Source organism: Pelodiscus sinensis, chromosome 12 (genome assembly GCF_049634645.1).
Source record: "Pelodiscus sinensis isolate JC-2024 chromosome 12, ASM4963464v1, whole genome shotgun sequence".
NCBI lineage: Eukaryota > Metazoa > Chordata > Testudines > Trionychidae > Pelodiscus > Pelodiscus sinensis.
Genome location: NC_134722.1, coordinates 44944077 through 44967475, shown reverse-complemented (window position 1 = coordinate 44967475; position 23399 = coordinate 44944077). Strand labels below are relative to the sequence as shown.

The 23399-nt window shown below is 42.8% G+C and overlaps 1 protein-coding gene across 13 annotated transcripts in view; it reads right to left on the bottom strand.

Annotated features, from left to right (window-relative positions):
- CBFB (core-binding factor subunit beta) overlaps positions 1-21334 on the bottom strand; it is a 121741-nt gene extending 100407 nt beyond the window's left edge. For 2 of the 13 annotated variants that reach the window (XM_075940417.1, XM_075940416.1), the window contains exons 1-3: positions 20979-21228; positions 20761-20847; positions 13709-13825 (exon numbers count right to left, since the gene is read on the bottom strand). In XM_075940417.1, the coding sequence (XP_075796532.1) occupies positions 13709-13825; positions 20761-20847; positions 20979-21056 (282 nt within the window). In that variant the 5' untranslated portion in view covers positions 21057-21228. Of the gene's footprint in view, positions 1-13708; positions 13826-20760; positions 20848-20978 lie in introns of all 13 variants that reach the window. The other 11 variants (XM_075940406.1, XM_075940408.1, XM_075940409.1 and 8 more) reach the window with 11 other exon arrangements.
- Positions 21335-23399: the final 2065 nt, after the last annotated feature.

Below are 23399 nucleotides of genomic sequence, written 5' to 3'. Positions count from 1 at the left end.
TGCTTCTCTTACTACGGATTGGAATGGTTTCTTTCTGTGCCTTCAATAAGGCTTCTTTAAAATACTGCCAGCTGTCCTGGGCTCCTTTCCCCTTCATGATAGCATCCCAGGAGATTCTGCCCATCAGGTCTCTGAGGGAGTCGAAGTCTACTTTTCTGAAGTTCAAGTTGTGTATTGTATTACTCTCTATTCTTCCTTTGGTCAGGATCCTGAAATCTACCATCTCATGATCACTGCTTCCCAGGTTGTCACCCACCTCTACTTCTCCTATTAGCTCCTCCCTGTTTGTAAGCAGCAGGTCAAGCTGCGCACAGCCTCTGGTCAGATCCTGCAGCACTTGTACCAAGAAGTTATCTCCAACATTCTCCAAAAACTTCCTAGTTTGTCTGTATACTGCCTTATTGGTCTCCCAACAGATGTCAGAGTGATTAAAGTCCCCCATGAGAACCAGAGCCTGCAATCCAGAAAGTTCTTTCAGTTGTCTGAAGAAAGCCTCAGCTACCTCATCCACCTTATTGAGCGGCCTGTAGCAGACACCAACCACATCATCACTGCTGTTGCTTACACCTCTAAACTTGACCCATAGACTCTCAACAGGCTTTTCTCCTTCTATATACTGGAGTTCTGAACAATCATAGTGCTCTCTTACATACAGTGCAATGCTTCCTCCTTTTCTCCCCTGCCTGTTCTTCCTGAACAGTTTATACCCTTTCATGACAGTGCTCCAGTCATGCGAGTCATCCTACCGAGTCTCTGTTATTCGAATCAAATCGTAGTTCTTGGACAGGGCTAGGGCCTCCAATTCTTCCTGTTTGTTACCCAAGCTTCTCACATTGGTGTACAAACACCTTAGATAACCAGTTGATCGTCCTACCCTCTGCATTTGAATCGGGGTCCACCTTTGTTGCTCATTCCTCTATGCATTTCTTCCTGGTATCCGACTTCCCCATTCTCTTCAGGGTTTTGATCATCGTCCCCCAACGAACCTAGTTTAAAGCCCTCCTCACTAGGTTTGCAAGCCTGCAAAGCCTGATAGATGCTATAGATGCACTGTCAAGCGTAAAGGCGCCAGGCACAGATTGCATTCCTGCTGAGTACTCAAGCACAACAAAGATTGTCTCATTCCCCGTCTTTATGACACCCTTCTGAAGTGCTGGACAAACGGGGAAATACCACAAGATATGAAAGGAGTCCTGGTTGATCACAGGATGACTATGAGCCGCCGTTGTGACATGACCATGAAAAAGGCTAATGCGGTCTTGGGATGCAATAAGCAAGTATTTCCAGTAGAAATAAGGAGATGTTAGTGCTGTTATATAAGGCATTGGTGAGACCTCATCTGGAATACTGTGTGCAGTTCTGGTCTCCCATGTTTAAGATGGATGAATTCAAACTGGAACAGGTACAAAGAAGGGCCACTGGAATGATTTGAGGAATGGACAACCTGTCTTATGAAAGGAGACTCAGGGAGCTTGGCTTGTTTACATTAACGAAAAGAAGGCTGAGGGGAGACATGATTGCTCTCTCAAAATATATTAGAGGGATAAATACCAGGGAGGGAGAGGCTTCACATATATCACATATCTCCAGAGTTACAGTGTGGTTTTCATTCAGGAAGATTGACCATCAACATGATCTTCTCCCTTCACCTACAGGAGAAATGCCGTGAGCAAAATATGCCACTTTATATCTCTTTTGTGGACCTCACAAAGGTGTTTAACACTATTAGTCGACAAGGACTTTACCTTCTACTTGAGAGAATAGGCTGCCCACCAAAACTATTGTAGCTGATCATAGCTTTTCATGAGGGTATGAGAGCTACTATCCAGTTTGATGGATATACATCAGACAGCTTTCAGGTGAACACAGGAGTAAAGCAGGGCTGTGTTCTTGCCCCAACCCTATTTAGAATATTCTTCTCAGTCCTCCTAAGCTGTGCATTCAAGAACTCACATGACAGCATCTACCTCTATACAAGATCTGACGGATCACTTTTCAATCTAGCTAGACTATGGGCGAAAAGCAAGATAAAGAAAGTACTTATCAGAGCACTGCTCTTCGCTGATGACTCTGCTATTGTAGCTCATAATGAAACAACACCAGGATCTTATAGCCCAACTATCAAGAACCTGTCAACAATTTGCTCTTACCATCAGCATTAAGAAAACTGTGGTCCTTGCCCAAGGTAGCATAACTCCACCATGAATTATGCTAAATAATAGCCCTCTGGAAGTAGTTCTGAAGTTCTGCTACTTAGTTTCAACCATAACTAGCAACTTGTCATTAGATGCAAAAACTAACATTCATATTGGAAAGGCGGCTACTACTTTCAGCAGACTAACAAAACGTGCACAGGCAAACTCAAAACTCACAATTAGAACAAAGATACTTATCTACCAGGCATGTGTGCTGAGCATTCTTCTCTATGGATCAGAAACGTGGACCACCTATGCAAGCCAAGCAAAACAACTTAGCTCTTTCCATCTCCGCTGCTTATGCAAAATTTTGAGCATCAAATGACAAGATAAAGTCCCGAATGAGAAAGTATTAGGAAGAGCTGGAATGTCAAGCATGGGAGCCATTCTGCGTAACAGAAAGCTACAGTGGCTGGGTCACATGAAGAGAATGGACTATAACCGCATCCCAAATAATATTTTGTATGGAGAACTGGCAGAGGGAACAAGACCAAAAGGACACCCTAAACTCCGTTTCAAGGACTACTGCAAAGCTGCTTTGGTAAAGTTTCAGATAGACATTGACAGTTGGGAAAACCTAGCAATGGAAAGAAATACCTGGCGTCAACACCTCCGCCAAGGACAAAAGCACTATGACAAGACTTTGGCAGAAAACCAGAACAAGAAAAGAATGAAGAGGAAAGAACAGATTATAACAACTAACACTACTACAGCATGGAGCTGTACCTACTGCAGCTGAACAAGCCTTTCTCGCATTGGTCTATTGAGCCACACAAAACATTGCAAAAAGCAACCAATTTAATAATGCATCCCACCATCCTTCAAGACATATGACGGCCATGATGAGTAGTCAGACACGGGCCTCTGGCAAGCAGCCTACCTCCCGAGATGACATTTCAGGGTCACAGATAGGTGCCTCCAAACCCCTCAGAAGAGAGTCTCCAATCACCACCTACCCTACATTTCCTCCTCCCAGTGGTGGCTGCAGATCTCCCAGCCTTGGGGGTACAAGGTTTCTCTTCTGCTTTAGGGGATGCTTCCTTACCTCCCGTATTCAGAACAGTGTAATGGTTCTCCAAAACTATGGTGGGAGGGTTGGGAGCAGGGGTGGAACACTGCCTGCTGCCAGAAGTAACCAGCTGCCAGTGTCCCCCTGATGCAGTCATCTCCTCCTCCACCAGTGGTGTGTCAGTAGTCTTTTGTAATGGGATAGCTTCAGCGGTCTCCACATGAATATTCTCAAGGATTTCCTCATGGACTCATGCTCCTCAACCTAGCCACCTCCACCTATAGTTCTCTGACCTACTTCCTGAGAGATTCCAACAGGAAGCACCTTTCATATTGGATGGTCCTTCCAGCCTGGATTTCTGTAAGTGGGAATTGCAAGGCAGAGTCCCTGCAAAACCACATCAGGATCTGGGTAGAGGCATCCAATGGTCTGTCTGGCTACAGGCAGAGGCAGAAGCAACTGAAGCAGAGCTGACACAGGCATTGCAGGTCTTCCTAACCAGATTAGGACTCCCTCCTACAAACTCCCACTCAAACTCCCCTGACCGCTCCGCCTCTGGCTTTTAAAGTAGGTCAGGCCTACTCCCTCATTAGCCACACAAGGGGAGGCTGTTTACAAGGCTGAGTGAGGCTGATCAAAAATAATCAATCTTTAATTAGATGAAGCTTTTACATCTCTCTTGTATTTAAAAAATGTAAAACTGCACAACTGCAACAATTCTCCCTAATAAACAGAGGCAAAAAAGTAAAGAAAAGAGAATCACAAGAGTTTGGATTTTTACCAAAACTTATGCTGCAAGGACTTCAGGAAGTATAGCAATGCATGCAACACTCAACCCATATAGCTGGCTCCCCACTATAAAAGTTAACCTAGCAATTATTCTATTTTCATTCTGACTTTGACAAGTTTTAGGAGGCTAGAGGCCAGAATTAGGAAATTCGAAGTCTTACCTTAGATAATGGATTAGTTTAACTGTTGAATTTGAAGCTCACTCAAATGAAATCACTACAACCTGGAAAATTATCTTTGATTTAACAAATCTCCATAAAACTGACCTAAAAAGTTTCAACTGGTAAAAATGAAATTTTACCATGGCCATTTAGCTTTGGGATGGGATGAAACTGTACATTATACATGAACATGATCCTGAGGGGCTATAAAAAGAAACTGCTGTCCCATCACTACTTCCGATATCTAACAACAATCCTATTCACCTAGGGTATGTCTACACTACCACCCTAGTTCGAACTAGGGTGGTAATGTAGGCAACCGGAGTTGCAAATGAAGCCCGAGATTTGAATTTCCCGGGCTTCATTTGCATCTCGCCGGGCGCCGCCATTTTTAAATGTCCGCTAGTGCGGCTACACGCGGCACGGACTAGGTAGTTCGGACTAGGCTTCCTATTCCGAACTACCGTTACTCCTCGTTTCACGTGAAACAAGGAGTAATGGTAGTTCGGAATAGGAAGCCTAACCCGAACTACCTAGTCCGCACTAGCGGACATTTAAAAATGGTGGCGCCCGGCGAGATGCAAATGAAGCCCAGGAAATTCAAATCCCAGGCTTCATTTGCAACTCCGGTTGCCTACATTACCACCCTAGTTCGAACTAGGGTGGTAGTGTAGACATACCCCAACAATCGCATCACAAAGAGGGGGAGAACTGAATATCAAATGATAGCTAAGCTGAACCACAGATAACCAAAACAGCCCAATATAGGGAAAAAGAAGCAACAAAACCAAGGGTAAGCCAATTACTAATCCCCAATTGTTTTCCACAACCTTGATACAGGTTAAAATATCTTGGAGAACAGAGTGGTAATCTGAGTAAGAAAAAATGAACAAAATTAGTGCTAATTAACTGTGGGCCTTTGATTTTCTGAAATAATATCTTGGGTTCTCATGCTAGAGATTAGGTATCATTGAACTAAATGGACATGACCAAATTTCACATAGGAAGTCTACAGGGCTGACAATTCAACCTCAATTTCCTGAATTCTAGGTCAGTGGATCAATAAGATCATCCTGTCAGAGAAATCTTTTATGAACAGGATTGTGCCCTAAGCACAGAAACAATATGGACATACAGATCTGAATTACCGAAATTAGAAAGCCCATTCCTAATCGCAGTTCCTCCCTGGACTTCCAGCTACCGTATATTCCGGCGTACAAGACGACCTCTGATGTTAAAAAACATCCCCCAAAAATCGGGGGTCGTCTTGTACGCCGGATGCCCCGCCGCCGGAGCCCCTCCGCGGCTTTGAAAGCCTTGGGGGAAGCCGGCGGGGGGGCATCCCAGGCGCGCATGGGCTGCCCCCCCGCCGGAGCCCCTCCGCGGCTTTGAAAGCCTCGGGGGAAGCCGGCGGGGGGGCATCCCAGGCGCGCATGGGCTGCCCCCCCGCCGGAGCCCCTCCGCGGCTTTGAAAGCCTCGGGGGAAGCCGGCGGGGGGGCAGCCCATGCGCGCCTGGGATGCCCCCCCGCCGGCTTCCCCCGAGGCTTTCAAAGCCGCGGAGGGGCTCCGGCAGGGGGGCAGCCCATGCGCGCCTGGGATGCCCCGCCGCCGGCTTCCCCCGAGGCTTTCAAAGCCGCGGAGGGGCTCCGGCGGGGGCAGCCCAGGTGCTCCTGGCGGCTTTGCTCCCGGTGCCTCTGGTCTGCTGGGGACCATCTCCAGCAGACCAGGGACACCGGGAGCAAAGGAGGCGGAGGGGCGCTGGGGTATAAGATGAAACCCTATCTTTTAATTAAAAAGATAGGGGGTCGTCTTATACACCCAGTCGCCCTATACGCCGGAAAATACGGTAAGTAGGGCATATTAGATATTCTGTGTGCTATTCAAAAACAGGGACAACGTTATGGCCATTTCAGACCTAAAGATCTCTTGTGATGAGACACACGATGGTCCTCAGTGAATCCCACTGGCTTTATCATCTCTGTTTTTTCACCAGGGCACCTAGAACTGTAAACCACTATGTTACCTTGCTCTGCTTCTACAAAGGAAAGCCTGGTTGGTGTTTAGACTATGCATTAGTTCCCTCTCACACAAGCCTGCCTGCCTTACTAAAAACTCAACGACTCTGATATTCTTTTACTTACATTTTAGAGAACATTCACTGAACCCCAGATCCAGAGTTTCCCAGAGATACCTCTCTGTATCATCCAGTGACTCTCACTGGATACACACAGAATTACTATGTCTGCTGCCTCCAGAGATAGTGTGCACACCAACTGTAGGTTTGCTATTGCACTAAGATGGTTTTGTAATAAAACAGGAATATGTTTATTTAAAAAGAGAATTAAGTAATACTACGAAAAAAGTATAAAGGTGAAAGATTACAAAAACAACACTTTCTATTGCCTGAAACTTAATTCCAGCTAACCATGTCTTTGCCCAAAGTAGTTTCTCACCTTAAGTTTCCAGTATCTCCAAACAAGAGGATCCAATATTCAGAGAACGAGAGTGTGCCATCCCCTTTGTGCCCTAAATGATGAATAATTAAAATATCTTTTTGCTTCCCTTATATTTCCAAGTCCACTGTCTTTGCCTCAACAGCCAGGAAGACCTCAGGAATATCTAACTCTGGTCCATTCCCCAGCACGCTTACCATCCTGTTCCTCCCATCATTTGTTATAGTAAACAGAGAAGTCAAACTATTTGTAAATGTACTTTCACTGTCTATCCATGGCTTACAAAACTTAACCCAAAACCACATTCCTTTGTCTAGAGCAGGCTTGTTTGTCAAGTCTGCTCCCAAAACATATTTGCAGCATACACACCACTACTTATGCACCATGGGTATATATACCATGTAACAGCCAATTTTAACATAAATTACAGTAATATTGTACACCATCAGCTGATTCAATTATCCTTATACCAGCTGTTAAAAAGACACAATAGGACAATGCCCAGAGGAAGTGATTAGCTCTTCCAAGAGCCAAAGCACATAAATAGGAGGCTATTCTACTTAGTTTTTCTACTATTGTTAATTCTTGAATTAAGTAATAGTGATCACAATTTACTTAGGTTCAACATACCAGGAAAGCTGAAAAAAAAAAAAGATACTATGATACCAAGCTTTAAACAAATTATTTCAATAAAATGAGTCAAGTAAAAAAGATCCTGAGGTAAAAAATAAACAAAGTAAAACCCTTAGAGGTATAGAAGTTACTTAAGGAAACATTAAGAGTACCTCAGAAGGCACTTAACAAAAAAGAGAACTAGGAAGACAAGCTGTAAATCAACATCACTAACTAACAATGCTTGAAAGGTTATTCAAACAAAAATGCCCAAATTTTGAAAGAACTGTAATCCTAGAGAAGTCAACAAGCGTAAGTTACAGCAGGCAATATATGAGGGAAATTAGAAAGAAAAAAATAGATTTTAGAGCAAATAGCTAAAAGATATAAAAACAAACAAGAAAATATTTAAATATAAATTATTTAAATATGCAGGAAGCTTGAAAAAGAATTGGATTACCAAATGTTACATAGCAGTTAAGGAACATAAGGACATATCTGAGAAGCTAACTCATTTGTCGAATCAGTTTACCACAAAGGATATTGGGGAAATACCTACCACAGATCTAACCTTTTTAGGCAATAAAGATTAGGTATAAGAAACTGAGGTGTCAGAAGGAGAGATGCTGAAACACACTGATCACGTAACAGAAATAAGTTGCCAGGTCCAGATGATATACTTTCAAGACTTCTGAAGAAGCTCAAGCACGAAGCAGCTAAAATGCTAGCAGAAATATAAAGCCCCATTAAAAAGGCCACTATACCAAAGAATTGGAGGATAGAAATATATTTTAAATCTATATTTATATGGCTCGAGGAGTGATCTGGGGAATTAGAGACCAGCAAACTTTACATCAGTAAACTGGTTGAAAGGATAATTAAAAAATGAACATCAGGACACAACTGAGTCAAACCAGCATGGTTTCAGCAAAGAAAAGTCTATCTTGCTCATACATAAGAATGATTAATATGCCAATAAAGTAGTAAAAAAGGAGAACTGGTTAACATGTATTTATACTTGCAGCAGAACCATGAGAAAGTCCCTCAAAAGAAGCTGAAGAAACTAAACAGTCATGCTCTGAGAGGCACTGTCATTCATGAAAAATTGAGTAAGACAGAAAACAAAATAGGAATAAGTGGTCAATTTACATTTTGGCTGAAGGTTTACAGCAGAATGCCTCAATGATCCATATTCCATCCACTGTTTAATATAGTTATTAATTATCTCAAGCGTGACATTATTTGCAGAAGAGTGACAAAGGTCAGAGGAACTTAATCTAGGTGAATGACAGTGACAATATTAATAGAAAATGGAAGAGGAGATTTAAGATACTCAAACACTTTAAATGGATCTAAATTTACTATGTGAATTCAAGAAAAGACTGTTATCTAGGAGGATAGCTTGTTGAGGACCTCTCATCAGTGTGCAGCTGTCATAAAAAAAAAAAAAAGATGTTAAGCTTTATAAGGATTGAAATTAAGAAAAATATCAAGTTTTTATACAAATCAATTATCTGAAATATCATGTGCGTTATTTGGTTGCCAGTACATCAAATAATGTTGCAAATTTAGAAAAGGCTCAGAGAAGTGTCACAAAAATAAGCCTCATATGAAGAGAGAATGAAAAAAGATACGTTGAAATTTAAATTTATGATTACAGCATGTAAAATAATGGTCTGAAGAAAATACATCAGGAAGCTTCTGTTCTCTCTCTCATAATAAAAAACAAAAGGGACACTCAAAATTAAAAAGTAACAAATTCAAAATTAAAAGGAAAATACTCTCACAATCCAGACAACACTGTTATGACATGCTGCTGCTGCAGTTCTCAAAAACAATGCAACAGTCAGAGACAGCTTCAACTTAACATTTTAGGTGTCCAGTATTTTCTGAATTTTTTTTTAACCGGACAGGAGGCGAAAATACTAGACAATCTGGGTCTATACCGGACCCCTGGTAACCCTAATCTACTACACTCATGTAGGCCACAGCTGCCTACTGTTGGGTTTCTTCAACCTTCTTGTGAAGAATCTTGTGATAGCCACTGTCAGACAGGACTACGTAGGTCACAAGTCTAATCCACTATGCAACTTCTACACTTCTTTAGACCTTTTTATTTTTAGAAGATTGTTGAGGGATTTTGTTTTGTGAGCTTTAGGATCCTGTGGCAAATTTTCAAGAATGTATAGATCCTTGTAGGTATAAAATAACCAGGGCTGAACAAATAATTGAGCCAGAAGAGCCGGCGCAGAGCGATCTGCACATGCGCAGAACCTCACGAAACAGTGCAGCTAGAGAGCGGGACTCGCCGCCACTTGGCGAGCCCTGAAAATAACTATAATTGCACTTATTGGTCTGCAAGATCTGCCCCCGAGTCCCAGTAACTATTAAGGAATTTTTTATCCACACAAGGCCTCATCTATCAGACTTATTCTATGGACAAAGAATAGAAAGCTAACTCATTGTCCTAGACGACAAACTGGACTCTATGGAAATTTTTTTAAAGCTTCCTTAGAAAACTGTTCATCTGGAGAAAAAATTACATGGTTAAGGACAAAAACAGTTTATAAATGTCAGGAATGCACTTACAAACAAAGTATTTCTAGGATATTAGTTAACCAAATACACTGAAACAGTAAAGAATTTTAGAATAAAAAGATTCCAGTATTTGGACGTTTATCTACATTCAGGATTTCAGAGTTATGCCTCGAATAATAATTAATGACATCTTCCCTCAATAGTCTATTTTTTATTCGTGTAATTAAAAACATGTCTCACTGGCACAACTCCAGTGATGAACAAATACACATTATTCCACTGCCTCAAGAGTTATAGCTTATAAAAAAGAGAAATCATATGTCTTTGATTTTAGAGACAGTTGAAACCTGGTAGGGATGTAAAATCCCATTTAAATAGTTAACAAGTTAAACATTACATTTAACCGGTTAACTGGGATCTTGTGGCAGAGCTGGCTGGACTGCAGCAACCCACCCACACACATGGATATGCCCAACGGGAGGCCTCCTCCGCCCTCAGTGCATCCCTAATATGTGAATAAAAATCTTAATAAAACCATGTTACAAAGTTATAGACAGAATAAGTGGCCTACAACTAAAGTGCAAAACTATAATGCTATTAGGTGCTTTCTGTACCATAATGCACATCTTTTTATCCTGGCTGCTTCTTTTCTTAACATACTCTGGGAGCTGCTTCACTTTAAAGAAAATTCCGTATATTACAAGCTTGATGTCATACGTGACTGATAATAATGTTAAATCACATCCATGGATTCATGATTTATACAAAGTATGACACTACTATTCATTTTTTATTGGGTGATCATCTACTTCTAAAATGACCTTAAATTGAAAAATATGGAAGGAGACTTACATTTAACCAAATATTCTTGAGAGTTTAAATATAAACTAAAATGTAAAAAGTACAAAGTAGCATACAGTGACAGAATTAATTCTATTTAGCTTTGCAGTAGTATGCTAAGTTCCTGCAAATCTGGGGGGTTAAGTTTGCAGACAGTAAAAAAATATTCAAGATGGAGTTAACTCCAAAGCTGACTGTGAAGGATTACAAAGGCTGTGTCCAGACTCAAGGGTTTTTTCGAAAAAAATAGCCTTTTTTCGAAAAAAATTTCACCTGAGTCTAGACTGCAGCCGCATTCTTTCGAAACTAAATCGAAAGAACAGGGCTTTTCTTTCGACGGCGGTAAACCTCATTTCACGAGGAAGAACGCCTTTTTTCGAAAATGCTCTTTCGAAAAAAGGCGTTCTTGAATGCCAACAGGGCTTTTTAGAAAGAGAGCATCCAGACTCACTCGCTGCTTTCTTTAGAAAAAGCGGCTTGCTTTTTCGAAAGTACTGCTTGCAGTCTAGACGCTCTTTTTCGAAAGAGGCTTGCAGACTAGACATAGCCCAAGGGATCTCGCTAAACTGGGTGACTGGGAAACAAAATAGCAAATGAAATTCAGTGTTGATAAATGCAAAGTTCTGGGAAATCATAATCTCAAGAATACACACAAAATAATGGGATCTAAATTAACTGTTCCCATTCATGAAAGCTCTTGAAGATACTGTGGATAGTATTCAGAAAATATATATTCAATAAGCAGCGGCAGACAAAAAAAAGTTCAAGTCTGGAACCATTAGGAAAGGAATAAGACGACAATAAATGCCACTATCTACATCCATAATACATCTATAGGCGGCCCCCGGCTTGCAACGCGATCGGTTCCTGGGGAAGTGTCGCAAGTTGGGGGCATCGTAACACGAACCCTCATTTACGATAAGCATCTTGAGCAATTGTAAATGCAGGCCGAGGACATAAGTCAGGGGTTTTAGGCCCTTTCTTCACTTACAAAAATGGTATAGCCAAAATACTGTGCACAGTTCTGATAGTCCTATCTCAAAAACAGATTTTTTTAGAAATGGAAAAAGAGAGCGAGAAAAGCAACAAATGTGATTAAAGATATGGATCATCCTTCCTATGAGAACAGATTAAAAAAAAAGACTGGGATTGTTCTTTGAAAAAGATGACTATGGGGCTGGATATGACAGATCTACAATATTACAAATGGCATGGAAAAAGTGAATTAAGAACTATTATTTACCTCTACAAATAACAAGAATCAGGGATCACCTACTGAAATTAACAGGATGCAGGTTTAGTACAAAAAAGTACTTCATGTGATGTACAGTCAACCTGTTGAACTCACAGATGGGGATGAAGGCCAAAAGTATAACGAGTTAAAAAAACTTATATAAGATCATGACTCTCCATCATCTTTGGCAGAACAAAAAAAGACAGTGGCGCCACCCCTGGACGAGCTGGAGAGGTGGTGCTACAGCTGCTGCTGAGGACTGGGCCCCCATATCCTTTGCCCCCACCCCAAAATCTCCATGCAGGGTCCCACTGGGGAGCCAGGAAGCGCCGCTAGCACCAAACCCACCTACTCTACAATGGCTGCTAGGAGAGGTGCATGCCCTAAGCTGAAAGGATGCAGGGATGTTGAGAAGCCAGGAACTGGAGGGAAGAGCAGGGATTCAGAGGGGAATGAACTGAGGCTTTAGGAGAAATGGGAAAGGAAAGAAGGGACAGAGAGGCACAAAGCAGAGGCCACATGGCTGAGGGAGGAGGAGGGTGGCGTGATGTAGAGCAATGTGATGATGTCACTCTGTCATATCACAGGAATTTTTTTGTGTGTGTATATGAAGAGAGAGAGAGAGAGAGAGAGAGAATACAGAAAAGTTATCCAGCCCAGGGGGGAGAACAGAAGCAGTACAACAGTATACATTGTCTCACCAAAAGCCCAGAGTCAACAGAAAAGTCCCATTAACTATAATGGCTTTGGATCAAGCCCATATAGCTACATAGTACAGCGAAAGATATCCATTAAGCAGTGTTTATAAGGGGGGGGGGGTTCACACTGTTAACCATACATTTAAAAGCAAATTCAGTAAGTTTAATCACAGTGACCTCTCAAGCAAATTTTCTATGATAAAATATATAAATTAAACACTAAGGGTGTGTCTAGAATACTGAGTTTTGTCGACAAAAGTGGACTTTTGTCGACAAAACTATACCAGCGTCTACACTACCGCTGAGTTCTGTCGACATAACGTCGACAGAACTCAGCAGTTTTGTCGACGCTGGTAAACCTCATTTTACGAGGCATAACACCTTCTGTCGACAGAGTTCTGTTGACAGAAGGTGTTATTGTCTGTAGGGTTGCGTCTAGACTACAGGGTTTTGTCAACAAAGCAGCTTGCTTTGTCGACAGAACTGAATGTGTCTCGACGCTCTATGTCGACAGAAGTGTTGTCAACAGTATCTGTCGACAAAACTTCCGTCGACAGAACCCTGTAGTCTAGACGTACCCTAATAAAGTACCACTGTGCCAGTAAGGAATTTTAATCTATGAATCAACTATTTCAGATCAGCAAAACAGACAAATCCAGCAATTCATTTAAAGTAATATTTATTCTTTATAGTTTGCTGTGGTGAAAGTCAGGCACAAAAAAATCTAGTTGAAGAGCAAAAGCAATAACTCCTATATTTCATATGAATTGCCAAATTGAGCTCTGCCAACAGAATGTACTCCAAGAAATTTTCATTAGTCACAAAGATAACTTACTAGCTAATGTTTGTAATTTTAATGCAACCCTAAAGGAGTGTCTACTGTATATTAGAAACTACGACAAAGTGGGCTCCCGCAATCCATAATAAAAGTTAATAGAAGGAATGAGCCAAGTATTATCCCACATACACTTTTTAATATTCCTTGGGCAAAGGTCTTAAAATAAATTACAATTAAATGATTTTCCACAATCCTTAGGATTTAGCAGACTTCATCTTAATTTTCATTAGTATTTTCATAACTGAACTGTGGAACATTAAGAATGTCATACTACTAACAGTTTATATCAAAAGTCCACTGATGCGGCACAATCTTTGCATTGCAACAATTTCCATCTTACCTTGCCTGCCTCTCTTTCAAAGTCGACATATTCCCGGGTCGGTGTCTGTCGCTGCTCCCCCTGCCAACTGGCCGGAAAAAACTGGAGAGACAGATTGGTTCCTGTGGCCACAAAAGCCTTTTAGAAAAATCAATACAAACAGGATCAGGGAGAAAGACATTACATAAATTATGCAGGAAGTCATTTATTTTTACATCAGTTTATGTCTTAAGCCAGGCAGCATAGAGAATACTTAAGAGTCAAAAACATGCACTCATCATTTTTCTTCAGTATTAAGTTACAAACATCTGATTCCATTTTGACAACATTTGCCATTGGCTGCTTCAGATATAAAATGCAACATGGAATCAATACTTTCTTTCAAATCAGTTTTTGCTGACATTAGAATCTATTATTTCAGAATTCTGTCAGGAAATCTCATACCACCAACTCACTACCAAAACCTACTAAAAAGTGCTCGCATGTTGTAAAAAGAAGCAATTTTTCCCTAGTTATAAGAATTTTAAGAAGTGAGCTGCAAAGACTTGTTTCTGGGAGCACTGATTTTGAATAAAAAAACTCCAATTTCCACTGAAAATAAGTTTCATTTTCATAAGAAATTTAGACTCACACATATCACAGCAATTACAGTGGGTATTTAGAAGTAGAATTCTGATTCACTATTTCAGTTATGATACGGTACAGAGTATTGAAATGCATACATGATTACTCACATACACCAAAACATAATTTTAGTATCAGATAAGGTAACTTGCAGTCAAATTTCTGGACTGACTGCCATTATTCTATTAAATGTAAAAGACTACTAATCCAGAAAACACTTTATTCATAAAAAGTACATAAAATAAAGCTCAAAATAATTTGACTTTATAGAGATGATTTTCTGAGAGAGTCTAAAATAAATTTTGCCTCTAAGCAACTCCAAATTCAGCAAGTTAGTGATAATAAACCATCACTCAAGATATTGTTCACTCTGTGTCATTTTGTGTAAGTCACTACAGTAGAACAGAGTCAAAAGATCAACATCTCCCACTTTGAAAATGAAGTCTCAGAGGGGTAGCCATGTTAGTAGGTATCTGTAAAAACAATGAGTCCTATGGCACCTTAAAGACTAACCGATATATTTGGGCATAAGCATGTATCTGACAAAGTGATTTTGACCCACAAAAGTTTATACCCAAATATATCGGTTAGTCTTTAACGTGCCACAGAACTCCTTGTTTTTGAAAATGAAATCTGCTTTGCTCTGACATTTTTGTGGCAGAAGAGACTAATATCCTGTGATTAGGTTTCACCTAATGACTTTCTCCTATAGGCAGTTTTTGAGCATTCCTATTAAGCCAAAACAGACAGTCATTAAAATTGATCACAGGAATCATTAGTATAAAAGTGATATTGCAGCAGTGTATTCTCTGTTTAGAATATGCAACAAAGAAAAACATTTTGAATAGAATAAACGTGTCATGAAATGCTAGACAGAAGTGTTACTTAAGGATGTACTCCATCAATAGGTCAAGTTAGGGATGTAAAACCCCGTTTAATTGGTTAACTGGTTAAACATAGGTGGAGAGCTGCTCCATACACCACCAGTTAACTTGAACTAGCAAGCTCAAGCTTACTAGTTAATTGGTTAAACTTTCACATCCCTACTGGTAACATGTAAACCATAAGAATAGAACTAGAGCCATCATCATCAGAACTCTGATGTTTCTTTACAATACATTATTTTCCAAATGTATAGTTGGCTCATATATAAACACAGTATTTTGAAAAACAGTTTCCTAGATTTAAACACTGTTCTGAATCAACAATGCACTAACATCAAACATGGTCAGGCAGCTTTACTGCCAAACTCTCAGCACTTTCAGCCTTTAAAGACCAATGCTTTTATTAAAAACATGCACACACTAATACAAAACACTGAAAGGACTGACATCTGAATTTTGCAACTTTCCAGGTTACACAAGTTTATGAAGACCCATGGAAGCTTAGCTTTATAATAGAACTCTATGTGAGGGAAAAATCTAGTCTGAGGCACCAAGAGAAGGCATCCTTACACAGGAAAAGATTGAAGTAGTGGGGGAGAAATAATAGAAAAGACAAGAGAAAATATGAATTCACGCCAGCTCCCAAAGGCCGCTGGAACCGTGCAAGCTTAGCTTGGCCCACAGACCATCTAAAAATACTGATACATTTATCATGTGAATTTATAGAAGCATTATATTTTTTTCCCAAACCAAGTATAATATAGCAATAGTTCATGTGCAAAATTCAATAGCCCATCTAATGTATCATGTAAACATGGCTCTTTTCGCCAACCTCCCCTCTCTCTCTCTCTCACACCCCCCCCCCAACTCTAGTGTGGGATGCCCCTCCTACTCTCATAATCACCAGAAAACCATGTCTGGCTACTGTTGATATGTATATAATAAATCAGTGATGTATTGACCATCCATAATCAATAGTGTTTTGTAGGGAGCTAGCAAGAAGCCTACAGTCCCATAAACCAGCAGTTCCCAATCAGTGCCAGGTGGCAAACCACTGGCTGCCAGGCCATGGGGACCACAGCTTGGGTACACGGTCTAGCGCCTCTCCTCCTACCACAGCTTCGGGAGAGGCATGTCCTGCCCTGCCTCTCAGCCAACCAGCGCTAGGCAGGAGCAGGGCTTCCTACCAGAGATAGAAGAACAGTTTGCTGCAGGACAGCCTTAGAGCAGCTGTGATCCAAGCAGCAGTGCTCAGCTGGTGGCTGGGAGGCAGTGCAGGGTAGGCATGGAGGGCAGGGCAGGCACTGGGGGCAGGGCTAGTACTTGAGGTCTCTGGGCATGGGGAGCTGGCACTGGGAGGCTCTGAGGGCGGGGCTAATATTGGGGACTGGCAGTGGGGAGGCTCAGGGAAGTTGGTTGCAGTGTGGCTCTGAAAACAGGAGGCTGGCACTGGGGGGGGTCTTGTGGTGGGGAGCTGGCACTGAGGCATTTGGGATGGGGGGTTTGCACTGGGGGACTCTTGAGGGTAGGAGGCTGGCACTGGGACAGTTGGGTCCAGGGGACTCCGGGGTCAGTGGCTGATGCTGGGGTCAGGGCTGGGCATTGGGGGGCTCTGGAGGCTAGGGCCCCCAGAACCACTGTGAACAGACAGCTTTAGCTGCAGCTCTAGGGGCCGGGGCTTTTGGCAAATACAATGAACATGCAAATGTCCAAATAAAATGGTACCGGTCTGCCAAAAGTTTGTGAATAGGTTTGCTGGTCCACAGTATAAAAAAGGTTGGGAATCACTGCCATAAACCCTATTTCTGACTGAGCTCTAGAAAGGAGAGAAAGGTGTCAATCCAGGGCTTTTCAAATTATTCCTACACTGATCAAATGTCAGCCACAGAAGTAATTCCTGTCTTCCATTCTTGGCAGGATGTCATTCCCATGAATCTGACTGCCACAAATGACACAGCGAGTGGAAGCATGATGACCATTTAACATCTAAACCCGTGGTCACCAGTAGATTGCGATCTATCGGTAGATCTCAGAGGCTCTGACAGTAGCTTTTGAGCCCTCTCTGAACTGCGCGCATGCGCAGTATATTTACATTAGATTTCCTCATTTGAGGAGCAGCTACTCACCGAGCAACAGCACAGGTGAGTAGCTGCGAGGAATGGTGGGAATTTTTTTTTTTAAATAGCAGTATAAGGATTGGGGATAGCAAGTGCTGGAAAAGAGGAGAATAGAGAGGGCGGGGCTTCAAGGAAGGGGCGGGGTGGTAGATCTTGGCTTGGTCTGTCATTTAAAAAGTGATCTTGGGTGTAAAAAGGTTGGAGACCACTAAACCAATATTATGCACACAAACTAAGAGAATCAGGCCACAAGATCAGCATTTTTATGCCAAAGTTATAGACTGATTTTCTTCAGGCCAGACAGCCAGCCAGCAGTTGTAGGTTGGGTATGGCCCTGACCCTTTTAGCTCTTGGCTTTTGTCACAGTGTTCCACTTTACACAAAATTTCCATTTGAAGTTAAAAGATTTACCATAAAAGATTTATGGGTAATTATAAAATATGTATAAGCAAGAGACCAAGACTATTTCAATCTCCTCAGAAAATATGCTTAATACAGAGTTTTTGAGGTTTTAAAGATCAAAAGTAGTTTTATGGATCAATAGACTGTAAAGGTTACATTTATTTTTCTTTTCCAAAGAGCTTTTCATTACCTAATAGACTAGAATAACTTGTTCAGAACCATTCATGCTAACTGTGTATTTATGTACATTAAGAAGAAGGGGAGTTATTTGGAAGATTGTGGCAATAGGCATTCTCTCGCCTCAAAATGCCAAAACCAATATATATCTGATAATTTAACACATCTCAGCCAATGACTTGTTTAATTTTAAAAATAAATTTCATAACATGATCATTTTGGTCTGAAGTTAAAGAATTGTGACTTTTGCATGATGCATTTATGTCCCAACCACATTTTTATATTACTTCTGGACACTGTCCTCATAAGTTACAAACCTCCTTAAGTAGAAATGAGAATAAATCCTTTATCTATAGCAAAATATCTGCATACCTTTTTTTTCCCCTGAATTAATTGGCTGGTTTTTAAAACTTTGATCATACTAAACCCTCTCTTTCTAAATGGACATGTAACAAGCAATCAGACTTACTGGAGCAAACCAGATGTTTTAGGTCAAGAAAATACGAAGCCATTTCCTATTATTAGAGTAGATAGAAAAACTATGTGCAACAGGCATTACCAGATATTTTAAGGGGCAGAGTTCTGGCAGGGAGAGCAGGCAGTCATAAAAATGACACGGTAAAGTGACAGTAATTTCCCATTTTACAAAAGAATTGTTCACAAACTGCATTATAGTTGTAACTAATTATAAACCTAGATCTGAAGTTTTCAGTTAAGTATTCAGTTACAGACGAATCCTGTGCATTGCCACTGATCCAGGAACCTTAAAAGCTAGTAAAAATGTATGTTTTTCTCCATTGATAATTTCTTCAACCGCACTTTTTTTTAAAAATAAAGAAAATCACGTTCAGTGACATGATAATTTAAACAAACCCAGATTTGCCATGCAGGGGTTTGAAAAATATCTACTTTTTCCCCCCTATAAATACTATTAGAATACTTCCCTCTCCTATTCACAAATTAAAATACAGTAAAATTGGTGTAAAGTTATATTCCACTACGTACTCTGTGCATTAAAAAATTTGCTAGTTTTACTGTGTAGTAATGTAGGTATATGGTAAGTATACGAAACGGTTTTATTAAGCCAAATATATGCCCTAAAAAAAATGGTAAACACCTCTTCCCACTTGAAATAAACCCTAAATGAAAAGAAAAATTATGCCACCATTTTCATTGTTTTAAAAAAAGAACTGGTGACTTTTCGATATGCATGTTTTAAGGAACTGTGCGAATAACAAGGAGTCCTGTGGCACCCTATTGACTAACCGATTTATTTGGGCATAAGCTTTTGTGGGTAAAAACCACTTTGTCAGATTCATTTAAAAAAAAAAAAAAAGAAAACTTTGTCAGAAGTGTGTGACTGGATGCATCTGACAAAGTGGTTTCCACCTAGGAAAGCTTACGCTCAAATAATCTGTTAGTTTATAAGGTGCCACAGGACTTCTTGTTATTCATTTCATTGTTTTTGCAAAACAGACTAACACGGCTATCCCTCTGGCACTTCTGCAAATAACCACATCACTAACAAATACACCACAATATACATACTCTTTTGAAAAACATCAAAACAGAAATCATGCAGAAAATAAATTTTAGTCACTTTTTGACTACATGGATCCATATTAGTCTTCTGTTTTACTTCACAGTTCAGAGTGGTCTAATAGTACTGTTGCTAAGAAAAAAATCAAATATCTCAATTTTTAAAATTTAGTTTGAAATGTGCATAATTCGGATCAGAACTTGAAAAGGCTTTTTCCCCATTTTAAATTTAATTGTAACAAGGTTACTTTGTAAATACATTTATTAAATTATAAGTTCCAGTTATAAATAAGACTAAAATGAAATTTTTCTGAACTATAAATCACAACTTTCTAGACAAGGGAATTTAAAGTTGAAACAAGTAGCATATAATATCAATATACGCAGTGGTTATGAAAGTACCACCAACATACACGCAAAGATAATATTATAGGGTATAAAAAAGTACTCTCTCACATAACACTTTTAAAATCCAAATGCGCAAAATACATTTTTATTACTCTAATAACAGCAATATTAGCTATTACTATGCAAAAGAAAAAATCATTTTCGAAAAGATTAAGGATGTAAAAATTGGCATATGGAGACTATTAATTTTAATGAAAAATTATCCTCCCCTTGTTTTCTAGAGTATATATAACTAAAGCTTTCCACAACTGAGCACTACACTTTAGAAGCACGGCCATTGTACATTCCAATGCAAGGCCCTCTCCCAAAGCTGGGGAGGGAGGACTAAATGAATAATGGTTTGAGTCATCATTAGATGTACTTACATTATATTACGCACGGATTTTTAAATAAAGGAACACTTTGTGAACAAGTCACAGACTATGTATAATGAACTCTCCATACTGAAACTAATAGTCTTTCTACCAAACATTTCTGAACCCTCCTCCCACCCAGCCATCAGTTTTAAATCAATGACTTGATTCCCTTTCCTAAAGCATTTTGAAAAGACGACTGCACACTCGAGTTAAGCGGCCGGACAGGAGGACACATTCATTTCTTTCAAGAAGCGGGTGGGGGGTTTAACTCGGGCGGCTCGGCTTTCCGTTTCCCCTTTTCTACTCGCCGCGAGGTGGAAGCAGGGCTGCCGGTCCTGACACGCGGGGTTCGGCCGCCCTGCGGGAGCCTGGGGCGCGGGAAGGTTTGCAATGGGGCGCTCAGGCTACACGAGCCGGCGGTGCCCAGCAGGAGCCGCTGACCCGGCCCGCTCTAGGCGGCGGCGCGGGGCGCACAGTCAGGAAGTCGCTCCCGCTCAAGTGCTCAGCGCCCGGCGCTTCTGTTCCACACGCGGCGGGGCGCACGGTTCCGGGGGGGGGGCACTTACGATCTCGGAGCGGCCGTCCCGGCAGGCGTTCTGGAAGCGGGCCTGCCGCTCCTCGTGCGGCCGGTCTCGGAAGCCGGTGTATTTGATCTGCGGGGGGGGGGGGGGGGGACGAGAGGCAAATCAGAGGCGGGAGGGGCCGCCGCGATAAGGGGAGCGCAGGTCGCGCCACAGGCAGCCGGGCGGGCGCTGCCCTCCGGGCCGGGCCGGGGCTCGCTCACCTCGCACTCGCGGCTCAGCTTCCGGAAGAACTCCTCGTTCTCGAACTTGCTCCGCTGGTCCGGGACGACCCGCGGCATCGTGCGGCCGCCGCCGGCTGCCAGGAGTCGCGAACCAGCGCCGCGCCTCGTCCCGCCGCCCTTTGTCCGCCCCCCGCGCCGCTGCCTCGCGCCCAGTGCAGCAACCGCCTGAGCTCGCGCTGCCGCCGCGCGCCGTGAACCGCCGCCCCCCCCCCTCTCCCGCGCGCCCCGACTTCCTCTCGGGCTCTCGCAAACTCCGGCCCAACAGCCGCACCATTCACAACTCCGGGCGGATGCTGCCGCGCATGCGCGACGCGCCGGCTCCTCGGGGGCTCGAGCGGCGCCCCTCCCGAGCAGCCGGCCCGAGTCATCCCCCTCCCGCGTGCAGCCCGTCTCGCCTGCTTCCGGCTCAGCCCCCCCCCCCCCAGCAAAACGGCGCCCTCGGCTCCCCCTCCGACCCCGAGGCGCGGCCCGAGCCCGGCAGGGGTCGCTCCGCCCCGCGACCCCACAGCCCGGGGCTGGGCAGCGCTCGGCGGGAGTGGGCTGCCGATGCTCAGCCCTCGCTCGCTTGGCTCCGCTACCGCACCTGCCTCAGGGTCCCGCTGCAGCGCTGCGGGGTGGGGCAGTAACTCCCCTGCCCCCCGCCCTGCTCTCTGGGAACTGCTGTGTTGGAGGGAAACACGCTGCAGGCAAGGGAAGCAAACCCGCACTGGCACTGCTGGCAGAGCTCTTCCTGCTCCGGGGGCTGAAGAAACTTTGGTGACTTGTAGCAACAGATTAAAACAAATCAAAAAGAGGGGTTGTTACATTGAGTGTGGCCTTAAAAATGATCTGCTTGGAAACAAACATGCTTCCCAGGGCTCCAAAGCAAATAAACTAACTGTGCTATCACCTTGGTGTGAGTGAGGGTTGCTGTGTGTTCTTTTTTGTTTATCTATTTATTTATTTTCCCCTGTGTTTGGGAGTGAGGCTTTTTTTCCCCCCACCTCCCCTCTGCCCTCCCCCTCCCCTTGATGGAGTTTGTGCTGTGATTGGCAGGTGGAAACTGTGGGCTTCTAATTAAAGTTTGAATTCTAGAAGCCTCTGCTGATTGGCTGAGCCTTGGTAGGGGGAGGGGCTTTATAAGGTAGTGGGCAAGTGACCAAGGAGCTTGAGAACAGGTGAGTGCTAACAGGGAGTTTTGAGAGGGAGTTGGGAAGGGTGGGAGGTTCTCTTGCCTTTCTTTTTAAATCCCTTTTCCAGGACAGCAGCAATGGTTGGTGATGGGTCTCCTGTTGTTACCGGCACAGAATGTGCCATGTTTGTCTTCCTCCCGGAAGAAAGAACGGATTTCATCTGCACCAAGTGCAAGCTGGTCGACATTTTGGAAGAAAAAATTTGAGGACTGGAGACCCAAGTGTCGACCCTACGCTTGATCAGAGACGATGAAGACTTCCTTGATAGAAGGCAGCATTTAATCCTTCAAGCACGGCAGGCAGAAGAGCCAGAGAGGGCAGTACGTGACCAAGAAGAGAACTGGCAGCATGTAACTTCTAGAAGGGGAAAAAGGCCAGCACGGGAATCCCCCGATGCAATAGAGGTAAGCAATCGCTTTCAAGCTCTCTCCACAGGCTCTGCAGTGCTGACAGGTCTGGAAGGGACCTCACAAGGAAGAAACCAGAAGGGAACTCCATCTACTGGAAGGCATGGGATGTGTAGCCCTACGGATGGGGGTTCCATGGCCACCACCCCCAAAAGGAAACGATGGGTGGTGGTGGTCGGGGACTCCCTCCTAAGAGGGACTGAGCCATCCCTCTGCCGTCCGGACCTGGAATCTCGAGAGATGTCCTGCTTACTGGGATCTCGCATTCAGGATGTCACTGAGAGGCTTATCAAGCTGATCAAACCCCTTCCTGCTTCTCCACGTGGGAACTAATGATACGGCCAAGAATGATCTTGAGCGTGTTACTGCGGATTATGTAGTGCTAGGAAGAAGGATCCAAGAATTTGGAACGCAAGTGATATTCTCCTCCATCCTCCCTGTTGAAGGGAAAGCACTGGGCAGGGATCGTTGAATTGAGGACGTAAATGCGTGGTTGCGCAGATGGTGTCGCAGAGAGGGCTTTGGTTTCTTCGACCATGGGACTCTGTTCCGGGTGCAAGGATTGTTAGGATCCACCTAACGAAGAGAGGAAGGAGCATCTTCGCGGGCAGGCTTGCAAACCTAGTCGGGAGGGCTTTAAACTAGGTTCGTCGGGGGACGGTGACCAAAACCCTGAGGGGAGTGGGAAAGTCGGATACCGGGAAGAAATTCAGAGAGGAAGGGGCAAGAAAGGAGGACCCATGATTTGAATGGAGAAGATAGAACGATCAACTGGTTACTTGAAGTGTTTGTACACTAATGCGAGAAGCCTGGGCAACAAA